Source organism: Macaca nemestrina, chromosome 2 (assembly GCF_043159975.1).
Source record: "Macaca nemestrina isolate mMacNem1 chromosome 2, mMacNem.hap1, whole genome shotgun sequence".
NCBI classification, from domain to species: Eukaryota; Metazoa; Chordata; class Mammalia; order Primates; family Cercopithecidae; genus Macaca; species Macaca nemestrina.
The window spans coordinates 128,177,663-128,194,739 of NC_092126.1; the positions used below are offsets into that span (position 1 = coordinate 128,177,663).

A 17,077-nucleotide genomic window follows, 5' to 3' on the forward strand; every position below is an offset into this window, starting at 1 on the left:
AGGTGTTTTTTTTTTTTTTTTTTTTTTTTTAAAAAAAAACTCCCATAGCAAACAGCAGGGACAAGGACCTCTAATTGAGGTCTTTAATGATTGGTTCTTAACTTCTGAATGTGAGGATCTTTGTTGCACTTTGAAGCTCAAGATCCTTTTCTGCTGAGATCTTTACACTGGGTGATTTTCTTTGTCTAGCCCATTCCAATTATGGAGTGATTTATCTCTCTCCACTTTTCACATTACTTCTAGAATTGCTCAAGACTTAAAAAAGTAGTATTTAAAAAAAGGCCAAATACTTATTTTGCATGGAATATTATTGAGTCAAAAATGTTTTAAGTGCTTATAAAGTGGTCACTGTTTGCAAGTTCATACCCTCATGATAGCATTTACTATAAACTAATAACTTTGCTCAACGTAGCCAACAAATAGTTTTTAAAATGTAAAAATTCATCATATTAGTTGTTACAAGATTTTCTTTTAAAGCTTCAACAACACCAGCAACAAGGATGTATAGCTGAGTTTAAAAAGCAGCATGAAGCTTCTTTTATATTATATATACTTATATTATATGGTACTTATTTCATATAATACATATTTACATCCACAATCTTTTCTAAAAGTCTGAAATGACACACACCCAATTTTTTTTAGTGATTATTTCTCATGGGGAATAAGCAGGAAGTAGGAATAGTGTGACAACTTCTAAAATATTCTATATGTTTGTGTCTGAATCTTTTTAAGCATGATCTATATTTATACTAATATTTTAAAAACTAATTCAAAATATAGGCTATATCGAAAATCTAAGGCTTATTCATTTTTATTCATAGCTACAGTATTAGTTTTATGGAACAGAGTCTATATCTCATAGCCCTTTAGTTATCTTCCTTGTTGACCACTACATGGACATGAAATAAGGTTGGGTTACGAACAAAAATGAGTTAAAGTAAATTAATCATCATCTGAGATTTGTAGTACAGAGTATTTAGACCAGGGCTTGCAAACCAGTTGCCTACAGCTATGTTCTTTTTGATTCACACAATTCAGATTTTTCATAGAAAAGATTTGGAAGCTGTGCCAATATTAGACTCTTTTCTTACCTCTGAACAATCAGCCAGACCTGAGTAGTGCCCTGCATTTGATCTCTACAATACAACTATTGTATTACCCTAGCCTACTTAGTTCCTTTACTTCACCTATTTGCTTCTCAGTACAATAGAGTTTGCTATCCATGATCTAAGCTATTAAAAATAAATGAGACTGCTAGAGGAAATCATTTTACAAAATCCCAAAGCAGCTAGGGTCTTCAAAGTGGTTGTGGGTTTTTACATTGAAAAACTATCCCTATAGATTTCTTGGTTCCCCAGCCTAAATAGGTTCCATGGCAAGTCTGAGAAAGTGCCATACAAACTATTACTTACTTTTACTTACCTATTATTTTCTATTCCTTTTCAACTATATATGTCTTAGATCTATGTAAAATTGGATGCCATTTTTCAAAATGAAGATAGCAATTTATTATGCATAAACAGGCTTCCCCAACCCTCCAACCCACCCCACCCTACCCATGTCTGCTATGACAAATGCTGGGGGAAAAAGTCCATGGACTTTATTTAAACATGTCAGTCCTGACAAGGTTAGGCTGGTAGAAGTTGCCATAGTCACACAATGAGAATTATTCTGAAAGGCAAGAGACTCTCAATCTGTAAAATGTCAGGTTGTAGGATGGGGACTTCAGCTGTCTCACCTGTAATACAACTAGATTGATTAAAAAAGTAATTTCTTATCACAGAACACATTATTGGTGGAAAAAAAAAGAAAAAAATAAAATAAAAAGTAATTCTTGATTTGGGGTCCCAGGTCCCTTGAGGTCTAACTAGAGGGAGTATATTAGTCTACAAACTGGATGAAAATGCCCAATGTTTTTGTTTCCATGTGAAAATCTATCTAGTCACTCCATTAGTGTGCTATCTTAAGCTCTGAGTGTAGCGGGGAGAGTGAGACCTGCCTGATTGTCAACACTGGGAAACAGACCAACCCCAAAACCATCATCTGTTTGGTAGATAAAACTGTGAATAACAAAAGATCTTGAGAGAAAAACAATAATACAGGGAGAAGTGCCTGGGAATAGACTTTGGGTACCGTGGGTCTAAGCAGCCCTTGAAGTTTATGTTCTTTCTAGCTCTCTAATTTGGAACGTGCTCTTCATCCACCAAAATTATTCCCTTTAGGAATCTCTTGTTCCTGACATACCAATAATAACAGTTATACATTCTAGGACTTACTCTGGTCTGTTGCACTCTCGAATGGCTGTTTTGATGCCCCCTCCACATGTTCTGGAGCAGGTTCCAAAGGGACTCCAACTTCCCCAGGATCCATCTGTCACAGGGACATCCATTTCTTTGGGAACACAAAATCCATACTTGCAGTGCTGTATTTAATAAGGGGAATAGTGAGGGAGACTTGGCGCTATGAGTTGTTACAGGACTGGCTGTCCTTTTAAACATACCATACTTTAATTATTTTCCATGTGTGGGTTTGAAATGCTGCAGATTCATCATCTATATGAATACTAGAAACTATAGGGATTTTAATCTCACACTTAGTGATTTTAGGCTGGGTCTTCCTTTATAGCTTGCTTGAATAAAACTGGCCAGTGACTGGCTCCAGGCTGACATGGTAACTCCAATGGCAAGCTTCAAACGGCTCAATTAGTTTACTTGGAAAAACCAGGAGTGGAAATGGGAAGGGTGGTTATAGACAGGGCCAAAATGAGTTCTAAGATTTGCATAGTGAATTTCCATCAATAAGGCCTAGAGAAGTTACAAGTCTGGTAAACTATAATGCTTTATTGCTCCCAATTTTAATTATATTGGAGAGGGGAAAAAAAAAGCGAGTTACATGATTCCTATAAACACACTCCAGGAAACCTGTCAGGATGAGACGAAAGCAAAATGGACACACTACAGAGAGCCCTAAACTTTATTACTTGTTTGTTACTAATGGTTTCAGATTCTCCAGCCTGGAGCAGGAAGAAGGCCATGTTTAAAAAATAATAATAAAACAAAATAAAACTCCTCAGCAGGACAAGGGAGGAGAGAAGCCATTCCAACCCTCTGCCATTGTTGGGGTGTGAAGCCCTGACACAAAGCCGAGGTCACTGAGCAATGGACAAAGGAACAGTGGCGGCAGTGGCCACAGGAGGGTGATGCCCCGCGGCTCGCTCAGATCTCTGAAGCAGAGCTGGTGGCGGCTGTCATGATTTATCCCCAGGGAGGACACAGCCGCCAAGAGGGGAGAGGCAGAGAAGTTTGAAGACCAGGGGGTGGGGCAGTATGCAGGGAAAGTGGAAAAATAAGAGGTAGGTGAAGGTCTCAGTGGGAATAGCAGGCCCCACCCCCACACAATACTTGGTAAACAATTATTTAAACAGTGCAATTAAGCTTTCTCCAGTCTGCCTGGCCTCCTCCCTTGTAATTATCCTCTTACAGTATCTGAGGACACGTCCCTTTCCCTGGGCTGTTTGGCTGAGGCTTAAGACGTTCTGCATCTGAACCCCGGGTGACTCAGGACACATGAAATGTGCACCAAGGCAGTGGGGACTACGTCACTCTCTGGAAATCACTTCATATTTGTCTTTACAGTGGCTGTGAACATTTCTTAGAAAATATACATATAAAAATAAATGAACAGACGGACAGCTTTGTCTAGAGTACCTCTGTCCCGTAGACACAGAACATGAACCACATATATAATTTAAGAATTTCTAAAGTCACATAAAAAACTTAATTTATTTTATTTAGCCCAATCTATTTAAAACATTATTTCTACATGTAATCTATATAACATTACTCAAGATATTTTTTATTTTATTTATTTATTTATTTTTTTGAGACAGGGTCTTCCTCTGTCACCCAGGCTGGGGTGCAGTAGTGCAATCATGGCTCACTGCAGCCTCAACCTCCCAGGCTCAAGTGATCCTCCCACCTCAGCCTCCCGAGTAGCTGGGACCACAGGCGTATACCACCATGCTCAGCTAAATTTTCTTATTTTTTATAGAGACAGTTGGGGGTGGGGGATCTTAGCATGTTGCCCAGGCTAATCTCAAACTCCTAGGCTCAAGAAATCTGCCCTCCTTGGCTTCTCAAAGTGCTGCGATTACAGGACTGAGCCACCACACCTGGCCTACTAATGAGTTTTTTAATGCTCTTTTTTTTCATACTAAGTCTTCAAATCCTGGGGTGTATTTTATACCTAAGCACATCTCAGTTCATGTTGACATTTTAACATAGCCACACGTGGCTAGTGGCCACCATACCTGACACAGCGGGTCTAGACAGACAAAACTTAACAGAATATAACAGGTCTCACTAGGACTGGTAACTCTTTTACAAAATAATTCTGTGGCCTTGGGTGAGTCCTTAAATTCTGTTTCCACAACCAAAAAATCGGGACCTACTGGCCAAAATTATTTGGAGTTTAACATGGGACAAAGTATGTAACATACTTAGTATATAACTTAGCACATACGGGACCCCACTTAAATAACAGTGGCAATGATAATGGTAAATGTGTACACTGCACTTAATATTTGTCAGGCACTGTTCTAAGCATTATATATACAAACTTAGTCCTCACAACACACTGCGAAGTAGGTACTATTATAACTTCCATTTTTACAGGAAAGAAAATGAAGGGACAGAGGGGTTGATGCCAAACATAAGTAAGAGGCAGGAATGGTACTGAAACATAGACAAGACTTAACAGTGCATACTCTTAACTGGGACACATACTGCCTCTTAACTGTGAGCAAAGGGGACAATTTCTGACATCTAAATAAAGGACTGAAGTTTTCACCAAAAGTAAGATTAATGAGATGCCTAGGTGAGGCTGAGTCTCCAGATTATTCACTCAATATCCATCCTCCCCAACTATCTTGGCAATAGAACCTATATTTTCCAAAGTTTCCCTATGGATAGCGGTGGTCAAAGGGAAGTTAGCAGAATTCACTGGGTAGGATTACTCAAAAGGCCCTCTGAACTCTTTGGCTTCATTCCGCGGGGAAGTCAGACTCCTTGGCTGGAGCTAACACAGCCATTTTGTACCTTGAGGACAAAATTAAGGAGTTTTCTGGAAATATATTTTTTCCCTCTTAGCACTTCAGACTTCAGTTTCTGGATCTCTTTATTCTACAGATTTTATTTCCACAAGAGAGCAACTTCCAAATGACCATTCTTCTCATTAAGCATTACTATAAACCTCAGAACAAAACAAGGAGGTAGGTAGGTTTATCAGAGCGCAACCATTTAGCACTGCACTCAAATGTCCTCACAGTTGCTTTTAAAAAGAAAACTTCTAATTCAAAACTGATATGGAAATTAAATATTTCTTAGTGATATGACCATTGACAGGTGTCCAAAAGAGAGGAGGAACTTCAGAGGAATATGAAAAGTGTCTGACGTGACAGATGCTGGGAATGGGGGCTGTTTGGGAAACATGCGCCAAGATAATCTATTTTACCTGGCAAATTCTACAAATAATAATCACAGAGCAAAATTACTATTACATCATAGCAAAGCATTAAGTGGCTGGTGAAATAAGAGCTGAAATAGAGTCAGCCTTTATTTAAAATGTCCAAAACCATTTAAATAGTATTTTATACAAATGTATCTTTTTAAGAGGTTGGAATGGGGACTTAGAGGTTGATTTTGTCCAAAGGAAACTTGAAACAAAGGGGTTTCAAACCTCACACTCACAAATAAGGTTAAAATGAAAATGCTAACGGACTTAAGAGAGTGGAGAAAATAAAGAGACATTAGTGAGTCATTCATCAAAATAACATTGTGTCAGCAGCCCAAGACAGATTACTGCTGCAGGAGCAGAACAGAAAGAAGGGAAAGAAAGAAAAAACATTAACCCAGCGGCCAAGGGAGGCAGAATGTGCTAGCATATAGAGAAAACACACATACTGGCAATTCTATGAAAAAGAAACAAAGCAAAAAACTCAAAGAATTTCTATGCCAACATATTCACCTTCTTTGGCATTTCTAGAATGTGTAAATACTCTTCAGGGTATTTATATATATCCACATCTTTAATAAAAGCTGCTAGACATGGCCACTTTTCTAAAACAACTAAAACTGGACCTATCATTTTCTCTGCACAGTTCTTCTCCAAAAGCATCCTGAGCCTACCTTGGGAATGCCTTGAAGGCTCCTGCTCTTGCTACAAGCACACCCACTTGCTTGTGTTTAGCAGGAGCAGGGTCTGCTGAAAGCTCTCCCAAAGCTCCCCATCCCTCAGAAGATAGAAGATTACCCTACTATCCCTCCTCTTCTGCAAAAACAGAAGATTGGGAAAAGACACAATTGACATCCTCCAAGTTATTCTGCATTCTAGAACTGGTTGGGTAACCATACTGCTATATGGAGCTGGATAGCACGTTCATGACAATTTTACTAAATACAAGTCATTTCATCACGTAATTGAAAATTTTTCTTTGTTGTGTTTCTTTTTCAGTAATAACATGTGTCAGAAATAGACACAGTGGGTGGGTCTATCAGGTTAAGAACCACAACTAGATACCAGTGATTTTGCTGAGATCAAACAGATTCAATTTAAGTAATATAACGGGCTGGTTCTAACTCAAGCTAACTAACCAAGTTGTCAAATAGGTGTTAAGTTTATTGTTATCTCCTACTAACTGGTAGCAGTTGTTTGGATCTTTGTGTTTAGAAGGACTCTGAGGCTACATCTTGATTTTGTAAGAATGAGTGCCATATTCAATTTTTAATGGCTGCCATGGACTCTCAGACAAAACTATGATTTTGTAGCCTCCAATCCACTAAGTTTTACGTCTTGCAAAGATTCACTCTTTGGTCAAAGAGATATATTTCCCTTTACACCAATGAAAGCTCTAGAAGCTATTACACGCTTGTATCCGTATACACTTTTTGTTAGGCTGTCATTGAGGAAAGCTATATTCTCAATTGATGAGGTCCCAGCCACAGAGAAATTAGCACATGAGCTGACTCTGTTTCCAATTTAAGTCAAAGACAAAAGCATCTTCATTATAATTTTTTATTTTTGCATTGGCCTTTATATTTTTAAACTTTCATATCCTCAGGATCATTTAACACTGAAAAATCCACTAGTCTTCCTCTTTGACCATCACAAACTGGAGGAGCTCAGTGAGCCTGAGTTAGGGCCACTCCAGTAGGACCTGCTGCCCCTTCAGAGGAGGGGCTATGCCAAATGATCTGAGTGACCTTGGACAAATCACTCATTGTGAGACAAGAAACTGAGAAGTTTCTTCTCTGTAAGATCAGGGAACAGGTAATGAAGTTCCATCATCTCTTAGGACCTCTTCCACAGAAACATTCTGGGTGCTACTGATTCTATAAGGTAAAGCGGACGAAAGCGAAATGAGATGAGAATTATTAAAGGTAAGTAAAGTGGACAATGCAAAGAGGAGAGAAAAAAGGGAAAAACATATAGAAGGATAGCAAACCACTCAGAAATATCATTCAGGAATTGTATCCTTGGTAAGTTACAGATAGAATGCCATTTTCCATGTGTATTTCTTTTTAAATTGGGATTTATATCTAAAACTTTTTGTAACCAAATTTTTGGGCTGATGGTAGTATCACTGACATGCCACCATTTTTTTTAAAATGCACACTAGGTACAGAAGGTTAAGTTAATCATACTCCTAGGTGCATGAGACACTGTTACCACTGGGCCACAAAAGTAGCAGATTCTGTTTAGCTATTAACAAATTAGTAGAAACAATTATAACCAGCGCATGAGAACCTGGATTTGGATATATCCTAGATGACATTATAGCTCCTTAAAGGGAATAATGCCGGTTGGCAAAAGCCTGGTATCATAGTAGTACCTGCAATAGATGTACTATATTTCTATATTTCCTTGATTCTAAACTGTTCCATCAACTTACCAATAGCTTTCCAGTGTCACCCCAAAAGAGAAGAAAAAGAAATACAATCTCACATTAAATGTTCCCATAGGCACACTGGAATTTTAGACATGTTTAAATGAGAGAAAGTCTTAAGTTGAGAGAATATCTTAATATTGAAGCAATAATGATAGGTATATTCTCTGGTATCAGCATTACACAATCTAAGTTTCACAATTTTTAATAGTAAGCTAAACATCTGTCCTCTAAAAAATATTACACATGCTAAAACAGACTGCATTGTTTTATATTCTAAACATTGGTGTCTGATTATACAGCCAAAATTGTGCACATTTCTGCCCTAAGACAGAAGGACAGAACAGGGCATTACTTGCCTTTCCAGGCTCGCACTCCGTCCCATCGGCCCAGGGTGTGTGCTGAGTCCGGCAGCCTTTGTGTACTCCATTGACATTATTGCACCAGAGCCGTCTACATTGCATCTGCTCAATTCAATGAAATGGCAATTGAGAGACAAATGATTTATTTGACAGTATCAAACAAGGCAAAGCTTGCTTTCAACTAATGTTTCGCTAATGATATAGGGTAAGTTGGAAAGGAAATTCTTTTCTTGGCATGATAAATGCTAAAATATTAAAAGAGATATAGACAGCAGCCCATAAAACACATTTCTATGCCTGGTAATGGATACCCATGTACCCACCACCAAGCTAGAGGAAAGAAAACTTCACAGGCACAGCTGAAGGCCCTATGTACTCATCCTAGGTCCCTTTCCCTTCCCTTTCTTACCAGAAGTGACCACAGTACTGAGTAGTGTTCATCACTTCATCATTCCCAACATTTTTACTACAAATGTTAATAAATCTCCAGTAATAGACAGCATGTAAGCTTTACAACTGCACCTTACTGACATATCCTACAACTTGCTTTCTTCCTCCTCTAAATGCTCTGTTTTTTAGATTTATTCCATTTGCTATATTTAACTCTATTTCAGGGCACACTTTTAAAAGATTTTTTTAATTTTTCCTAATTATTAAAATAAATACAGTAGAAAAGTTGCACAAGTATTAAAAGTTTATTTTTTTAAATAGAAAAGGTTTCAAACTACTCCATCTTTTCTGTAGCTTTTTCTCCCCTTTTAGGGTTGAGATCATACTTTTTTTTTTTTTTTTTTTTTTTTTTTGAGACGGAGTCTCGCTCTGTTGCCCAGCCCAGGCTGGAGTGCAGTGGCGCGATCTCGGCTCACTGCAAGCTCCGCCTCCCGGGTTCACGCCATTCTCCTGCCTCAGCCTCCCGAGTAGCTGGGACTACAGGCGCCCACAACCGCGCCCGGCTAATTTTTTGTATTTTTAGTAGAGACGGGGTTTCACCGTGGTCTCGATCTCCTGACCTTGTGATCCGCCCGCCTCGGCCTCCCAAAGTGCTGGGATTACAGGCGTGAGCCACCGCACCCGGCCGAGATCATACTTTATAAAATTGTTTATCTTGTTATCTTAACTTAAAATTATATCAGGAGCATGTTCCCAGATGCAGATCGTTTTCAATTGCTACAAAAGGGAGACACTATAATTTGCTTAACTTTTCTTTTGCTTGGCAGTTCAATGACTCCTAATTTTTCCTATCATAAATAACACAAAAACAAATATTGCCATGAATCAAGTTTACTCAAAATTTTGTTATTATTTCCATGGAATACTACTGTACTTCTCAATTCACCAGGCAATCTCTGAAGACACTCCCAGCAAAAGAAACACACACATGCCACCCCAAAGAGACAGAATGGGCCACCCCATAGAAGCACAGTTCTACTCATCTGCAACCTGATAACTGCTAGATGATGTCACTGGCCCAAACCTCCACAACACATGCATCAGGCTATATCACACAGCCATCCCAGCTGAGGCCCCAGCAGAAATGATTTCAAGCCCCAGTTGGTCACAGGATGTTACCTTCACAAGCTAAAACACAGAGACACGTTTGTCTCATGAGTTACCTCTTCTGAATCTTGAAGAGTCCCTATAATTTAGGTCACCTGGACAAGTCGAAGGGCATTAAAGGCGACAAGGAGAGAAAAAAGCTGAGCTCTGTAATTCCCAACTCTGTAACCTTGCTGCCTCTGAGCCTCACTTTCACTTATAAAATGAAAGTGAGGATGGCATTTCCCTTTTGGGCTGCCATGAGGATGACATGAGAAAGTGCAGGTAAAGCATTATTTAACACTGAGCAATAGTACCGTTGTGTCATCTTCATAATTATTATGATCACTAATATACAACTTTACTCTCAGCTTTTCCTTGGGTAGTTTATATTCGAGTTAGAATCCAATGGAAAACTATGAATAAAAAGAAGAGCAGAATCAGTAGATGAGGGCAGAAGTGGCCCTCCTACACTTACCATATATGGGCACACCTGAGAACCTGGTCCAAAAATCAATTCACATTGTTTATTCACGTTGTAAAGGATGCCTGGCAGTTGGACAGGCAAAGGGTAGGGTCTGGATTCAGGTTCATTAAGCAAACACTCGCCATAACCAGTGCTATGGAAATACACAGAAACACACAGATGGTGAGAACGGTGGCTGTCAAGAGCTCCAGATAATGGTAAAGGCCACCCCACCATTGTAATGGTAGAGAGGACAGTTACTTTTTAACATGTGCTTTATTCTTTACAGCCAAGATTAAATCCAGATGCTGAAGTTACATTTTTGCTCTTTACTTTGTAGAACCACACACAATGAATACAACATAGCCAGTAGGAAATATACATCTGCTACAATGTTTGATCACACTTCACAGCAATTATCTGTTTGTGTTTGACTATCTTTCCCAATAGACTGTAAGCTTCTTAAGGGCAAAGATAGTGTCTTTTTCATCCAAGCACAGGGCCCTGTCCATGACAACAGGTGCTTAGTAAATGTTTGTTGAAGGGATGCATAAGCAAATCAATGACTCATAGAAAGAAAACACTTTACACCATCTGGTTAAAAAGAAAAACAGCAACCCTCCGGTTCTTTCCGTTTTCAGCAAACACCTCTCCTGGAAAATTCACACCCGTTGAGTTCTGATTAATAAAGCCTCCTCTTCCCTGTGGTTGCAGAAATATACACCCAGTGACTCTGGGACAATCACTTAACCTTTCATACTTCTGAGAGAGAAGAGCAATAAATCTGTGACACAGGGGCATTGTATAATGTAATTGGATCTTTGAGCAGCCTAGCAGGAAGCTTAAAAAACAAAACAAGAAAAGAAAGAAAATGGGAAAAAAGAGAAAAGGGGGAGGGAAGAGGGGGAGAGGAAGAGTGAGGCAGAGAGAGAAGGTCCTCAATTCAACAGTGTGGGAGCTACTAAAATTTCCACTCATCCACAGACTCTGCTTTGGGATCATCTCACTACCCCACCCCTTTTCAGGCCAAAATTACTAAATTAGAAGTGCATAAATACTTGCGGCCTTCATCAAGAAATCAGATTCATAGTCCCTCTCCCCATGTCTGAACAAATCTCAAAACTTTACCCAAAATGAAGCAACATTTCCACATCCTCTTTAAGATTCCAACCTTTTCTTTAGCTCAGTCTGTAATCTTCTAAACTCTGGCAAGGATATGAACTACACAGATGTCAGAGAGTATTTTGTTTGTTTGTTTGTTTTGCCTTCTCCAAGGAGTGTCAACAAAAATAACAGAAAAGGAATGTTTGACTTTGTATTGTCTTTCCCACAATTCATTCACTACATGTAGACCAGGCACTAGAAGTTTGTGCTAAAAGAATGTTCAAGTCTTACTCTAAAAACTCAGTGATATATTTTCGACTACACTTTGACCACATCCAGGGGTTGGTGTAGAAGTTCAGTGTTGGAGCCATGACATGCTGGGGACTCTTAACTCCTTCTTCTTTACATTTGTTGTTGTCATCATGAGGCATGTTAAACCTAAAGCCAATGAGACAATGATGAGAATGTCAATAAATACCAAGGGATCATGCTGTTCTAATTGCTTCAGGAATGCATCTATCTAAGAGAAAAAAATTTAACTGCATTTTGGATAAGAACCTGAACTCTGGTAAGTAGAACAAAATGTAAGACAATTCGAGATAGACTGTAGATTAAAATATAATTCTCACCCAACTTAATACGAAGTGTAAATGCATAAAATGCATTTAAAAAGATGTGGGTTGGCCCATGTATTTGGTTTAAGTGTACTTTTTGGAATTGCAGAGGCTCTGAATATGCTGTAGTTGGTGCTAGAATACAGTAGTTGGAATTCCTAATAAGCTGTTAAAGGGCAATTTATAGAGTCAAGAATTTGGCAACTTATGATAATGTGAATATAAAGAGTCAGGGAAGTGTCAAAAACTGAAGCCAAGAGCTTTCTAATAAGAGGCTCACTATGGGTCTTGGCATCTTCCCTTTTTTGGATCAGGGTGACAAATTATATACCTGTGTAGGTATATCATTCTAAAGGCATGCAAAGTTTGTGCACAATAAAACCCATGAAAGGTAGTGGTATGCATGGAAACCAGAGGCATGCCAATTCTACTGGCGTAACTCAGAGATGGCAAATAGTTTCATGCTTCATGCCAACACCAATTGATTGGTACTGGCTTCCTGAAAAGCCAGGCACAAAAGGATTCTTAAATTAATCCAGGTTCCGCCTGTGAGAAGGCTGTGAAGGACTGCCAACATCCTTATGGGCCTGGAAGGGAATGCAGCAGCATGAACACATACTTGCCATTCTTGGCTTAGCCAGAAGGAGTGGAAAAAAGTAGGAAGTATTTCCTAAATCCAGAAACACCAATTCTGTGACCCACATGCCATTCTCAGCTCAGGCAATTATCCACTGGGTAACAACCTCAGAAGGGTCACCTTCCCTCTGTCTGGATGACTATCCCCAATCACAAAATTGACGCATGTAATTAATTTAGCATTGAGGGAGAAATTCCCTTCACTAGTTCATCTTGATTACAGAAATAAGTGAGTCAGACAGAAGCATGTAGATTTGCATCATATAAAAGTTGGAATAAAAGCCTATGGAGTCTATTCCATTAATTTATCACATTTTCCCTTTTTCTTTAAAGTTTATGTCTCTTAATACTCACCAACAGAGACAGAAAAACTTGATCTTAGTTGAATTTAGAAATAGTTCTTAAAACGTGAGACTCTTATGCTTAAGAATCTATTTTCTTAAAAGACTAAATGCCTTGGTTTCCAGTTCCCTGATGCATAATCAATGTAATACCTGCATCAACAAACTTAAAACAAGCAAGGCATTCAAATCTTAGCAGTTTCTCTATAGTGGTGTTTATTTCCCATCCCCAGATGATGTTTATTCCCCACTCTCACAATTACTTGATACAGTCAAGTTTATTTCAGCATGTAAATAAGCTGAAAATTTATTTTCATTCAAATGTTACTCACATTTGCTCACTGAAGGAGTTAAATAGTAATAAATACTTATTGGACACGTACGAACAACAATAACCATGACTTTTCAGTATTCACAACACACCAGAAAATGTGCTAAATGCTTGAGATGCTTTATTTCATTTAATCACTTATTTTACCCAATGAATAGTACAGGTTGAGCATTCCTAATCTCAAAACCCCAAATCCAAAATCCTCCAAAATCCAAAACTTTTTGAGTGCCAACATGACACCAGTGGAAAATTCCACACATAAATGTGTAACACAAACTTTGTTTAATGCATAAAATTATTTAAAATATCATATACAATTACCTCTAGGCTATGTGCATAAGGTATATACAAAACATAAATTTCTTGCTTAAACTTGAGTCCCATCCCCAAGCTATCTCATTATGTATATGAAAATATTGCAAAAATCTGAGACAATCCAAAATCCAAAACATTTCTGGTCCCAAGCATTTTGGATAAGGAATTCTACATCTGTACTGTTATTATCTGCATTTTGCAGATGAGAAAACTGAGCCATAGAGAGCTTTAATTACTTGATCAAATCCCACAGCCACTAAGCTGGGGAAGGTGGAATGGGAATTCTCTTCAAGGCTTCCCTGAGTTTCACAAAGGTGCTTCAGAAAACACAAGGATAGAGAAGATGTTGACTAAGCAGGTTGGGCCTGCCACAAATGCTTAATGGAAAGCCATACCTCTTTTATGTTCTAAATAGGGGGCATCTGACTATATTTCCTCTGGAGAAAAGAAAAGGGGTGTGCTCTTAAAATACATTTGAAGGGTACTAGTTTAAAAATATACCTGTTATCGACTGAGCTAAATTGGAGACACCTGTGTATATATCCATCTTGTTCTGTGCCTCATACACTACACTGCACATAGAGGACCTTAAATGTATGAATGGAAAGCTTGTTTTATAAATGATGTTAGCTCTAAGTAAAGTTATCATCTGCCACACAAATTGATCTGCAGCTATATTAATAATATCTTTTCAGAAAATTATTTCAAAATAGATAGTATAAGTAATTTAATCATCCTAGAAAGAAAATAATGCAGATCAAAACTCAGAATAATTTCTAGTAAATTTGCAGTGTTTTGCCCCATGTTCTAACCATGCTCTATTTCTAAAAAGCAAAAGGGAAAAGCCATTTCATAATAGCCACTTAGTGATCATAATTAGGAAATGATTCCTTCTTTCTATCTTTGTTCATTCTCTTTCCTGAAAAAAGGGATATTACTGTTCCCAGATGCTAAATATCAGAATTAGAACTGTGTATAACTAGAATCAGGAATGGTCTGGCTTTGTAAAAATCTTGGGGGCCACAGTAATGGTGGGGGACCCTCCTGGACAAAGGTGTTAAATCAGGAAAGTTCTCTAGGCTAATATATCCTCTGCTTCAGTAGAAGGAATGGAAAGACCCCATTTCTCCAGTTCCCAGTAGGAAAGGAGACTATTAGACCTTATGTATTGAACTTGAGCAGTTAAACCAAAGATACACACAAGCTATGGCTGAAGAGAGTGCACTGCATTTACTCAACTATCGGAAGTCAAAGTCATTTCACCCAATTAGGTTCAAAGCTCTTCCACCCTGCAAACTCTACTATGACTCGGGAAGTGTCTTACACACTTGAAAGTCAAGTAAATGCTCACTGACGCGAAGGAATAAAAGGTTTAGGTCACTCTGAATTAAATGAAATTACTGAAAGGAAACTCACACATGACCCAGCTCATGGGCAATCGTAAAAGCTGTACTCAATCCACTATCTTCACTAATAGAACAGCTTCTGTAGGGATCACAAATGGTTCCCAGTTCAGCCAGGCCTATTAGAAGGAAAAACAACAAGGTTTACTCTAAAAAGCAACTGTGGCTTGAAATAAAAACATGCAGTAAACTGTTTTAGCCATAGAAGATACGCACAGAGAACTCACCTAAGGTATCACATTTGTCGTGAGCTCTGCAGATATCCTGTCTGAAAGCAAAGCAGACTTAGGCCTTGATGACATCAAAGAGTAAGTGTCAATATAAGTAAATACTTTAGGGTTGTCTAGGCATTCACAACAGCACACACTTTGGGGTGGGGGTTACAAAAAGTAAATTCATAAGACCAGAGTTTCAAAACTGAAAAAATTTTGGAATTGTTGATTTAAGAATTATAAACTACTACATTCAGAAGTCTTTTTCTGTGGTCAGGGTGGTCACAGAGCAGTAAAAAATCTCTCCAACCAGGATTTTCCCAATACCCTGGTTTCTAGTTTTGTAAAGACTCTTTGAGAACATTCCTGAGAAGGTGCAAGATACCTTTTACTTTCATTTAAGAGGACATGCTCGGAGTTATACCTGATGTAAATGACGAGTTGATGGGTGCTGACGAGTTGATGGGTGCAGCACACCAACATGGCACACGTATACATATGTAACAAACCTGCACATTGTGCACATGTACCCTAGAACCTAAAGTATAATAAAAAAAAAAAAAAAAAGAGGACATGCTCAGGACCACAATAGAGATGGCAGGAGGTGGGAGGCACAATTAAGCCAGCATGCCTCTGTGTTGCTACAGTGTTTTAACATTTTGAGATAGTAGCTACCATAGAAAAATTGGGAGGTTTCACAGTTTAAAAAAATTCATTTTTCTGGCTTTTGCAAAATCACAAAAGCTGGCAACACTGAACTCATATACTACATGGCAATGCCAGGTCCATCTGAATAGCAGCTGCCCTTGCCTGTTATATAAGGCATTCATTTTCAGGTCTGCACACATTTATTCCTCACTTGGCATCTATAAGTTAGTGGTTCTCAACCAAGGTGATTCTGCCCTTCCCACGGAGGGCAGTGTCAATGTCTGGAGACATTGCTGGTTGTCACAACTGAGGGGAGGGAGTGCTCCTGATACGTAGTGAGCAGAGGCCAGGGATGCTGCTAAACATCTTGCAATGCACAGAAAGAATTATCCAGCTCAAAATGTCAACAGTGCCTAAGCTGAGAAACCCTCCACCAGCAGCTGACTATCAGGAATGCGTGACTACATCCCATCAACTTGACCTGAGACTGAAAGATCTGAGGAATAAGAAATCCATATACCTTGTTAAGAGAACAGCAGTATCATGATGGATTCCACCTGGACTGTTCTTCGAATGCTGCCACTGGCAAAAGTTTTTTAATGTTGTCTGAGCATTAAAAGATATGGAAGGCCCATCCTAAATACAGAGAAGAATTATGGTTAATCTGTTGTACCAGTACCAATTAGATATGCCATTTCGGATACAGATAGAAGAAAAAAGAAAAAAAACTTTATTACCTGTTCATTATGAATCACAATTAAGTTCACAATAACAATATTAATTAAATTTCCAATACTTGGGTCTTTATAGATAGAGGCTACCTGCAACCGAGATAAATTTTTCAAAGTTAATTGTGAACTCCGTGTAAGCAATAAGCAAGTCACGTCTTACGTTGGGCTCCACCTCTTTTTTACGTTTCTTGCAACATATGCATTTTGTGGTTGTGAATTTTTCATTCACTCAACAATCCTTTTTGTAAATTCTCTTCGTAAAATTCATAGATCACAGTTTTAGGTAACAGTGAATTCAAACAAGTTTAAATTCCTCTGAAATTGCATTGCCACGTGACTTAACAATTCTCTGTACCAGAACACTGGATATTAATTTTCCATTAAGCTCTTTCTTCTCTTCTGAAGTCCTAGATTGCCACCTTATAGAATCTCA

At 38.5% G+C, this 17,077-nt stretch overlaps 1 protein-coding gene across 3 annotated transcripts in view; it reads right to left on the bottom strand.

Moving 5' to 3' along the window:
• Positions 1 to 17,077, bottom strand: part of LOC105483473 (ADAM metallopeptidase with thrombospondin type 1 motif 9) — a 176,159-nt gene that overhangs the window by 126,591 nt on the left and 32,491 nt on the right. For 2 of the 3 annotated variants that reach the window (XM_011744376.3, XM_024793341.2), the window contains exons 5-12: positions 16,651 to 16,734; positions 16,434 to 16,549; positions 15,281 to 15,321; positions 15,067 to 15,172; positions 11,705 to 11,851; positions 10,322 to 10,463; positions 8,305 to 8,409; positions 2,280 to 2,425 (exon numbers count right to left, since the gene is read on the bottom strand). In XM_011744376.3, the coding sequence (XP_011742678.2) occupies positions 2,280 to 2,425; positions 8,305 to 8,409; positions 10,322 to 10,463; positions 11,705 to 11,851; positions 15,067 to 15,172; positions 15,281 to 15,321; positions 16,434 to 16,549; positions 16,651 to 16,734 (887 nt within the window). The remainder of the gene's footprint in view (positions 1 to 2,279; positions 2,426 to 8,304; positions 8,410 to 10,321; positions 10,464 to 11,704; positions 11,852 to 15,066; positions 15,173 to 15,280; positions 15,322 to 16,433; positions 16,550 to 16,650; positions 16,735 to 17,077) is intronic. The other variant, XM_011744381.3, reaches the window with a different exon arrangement.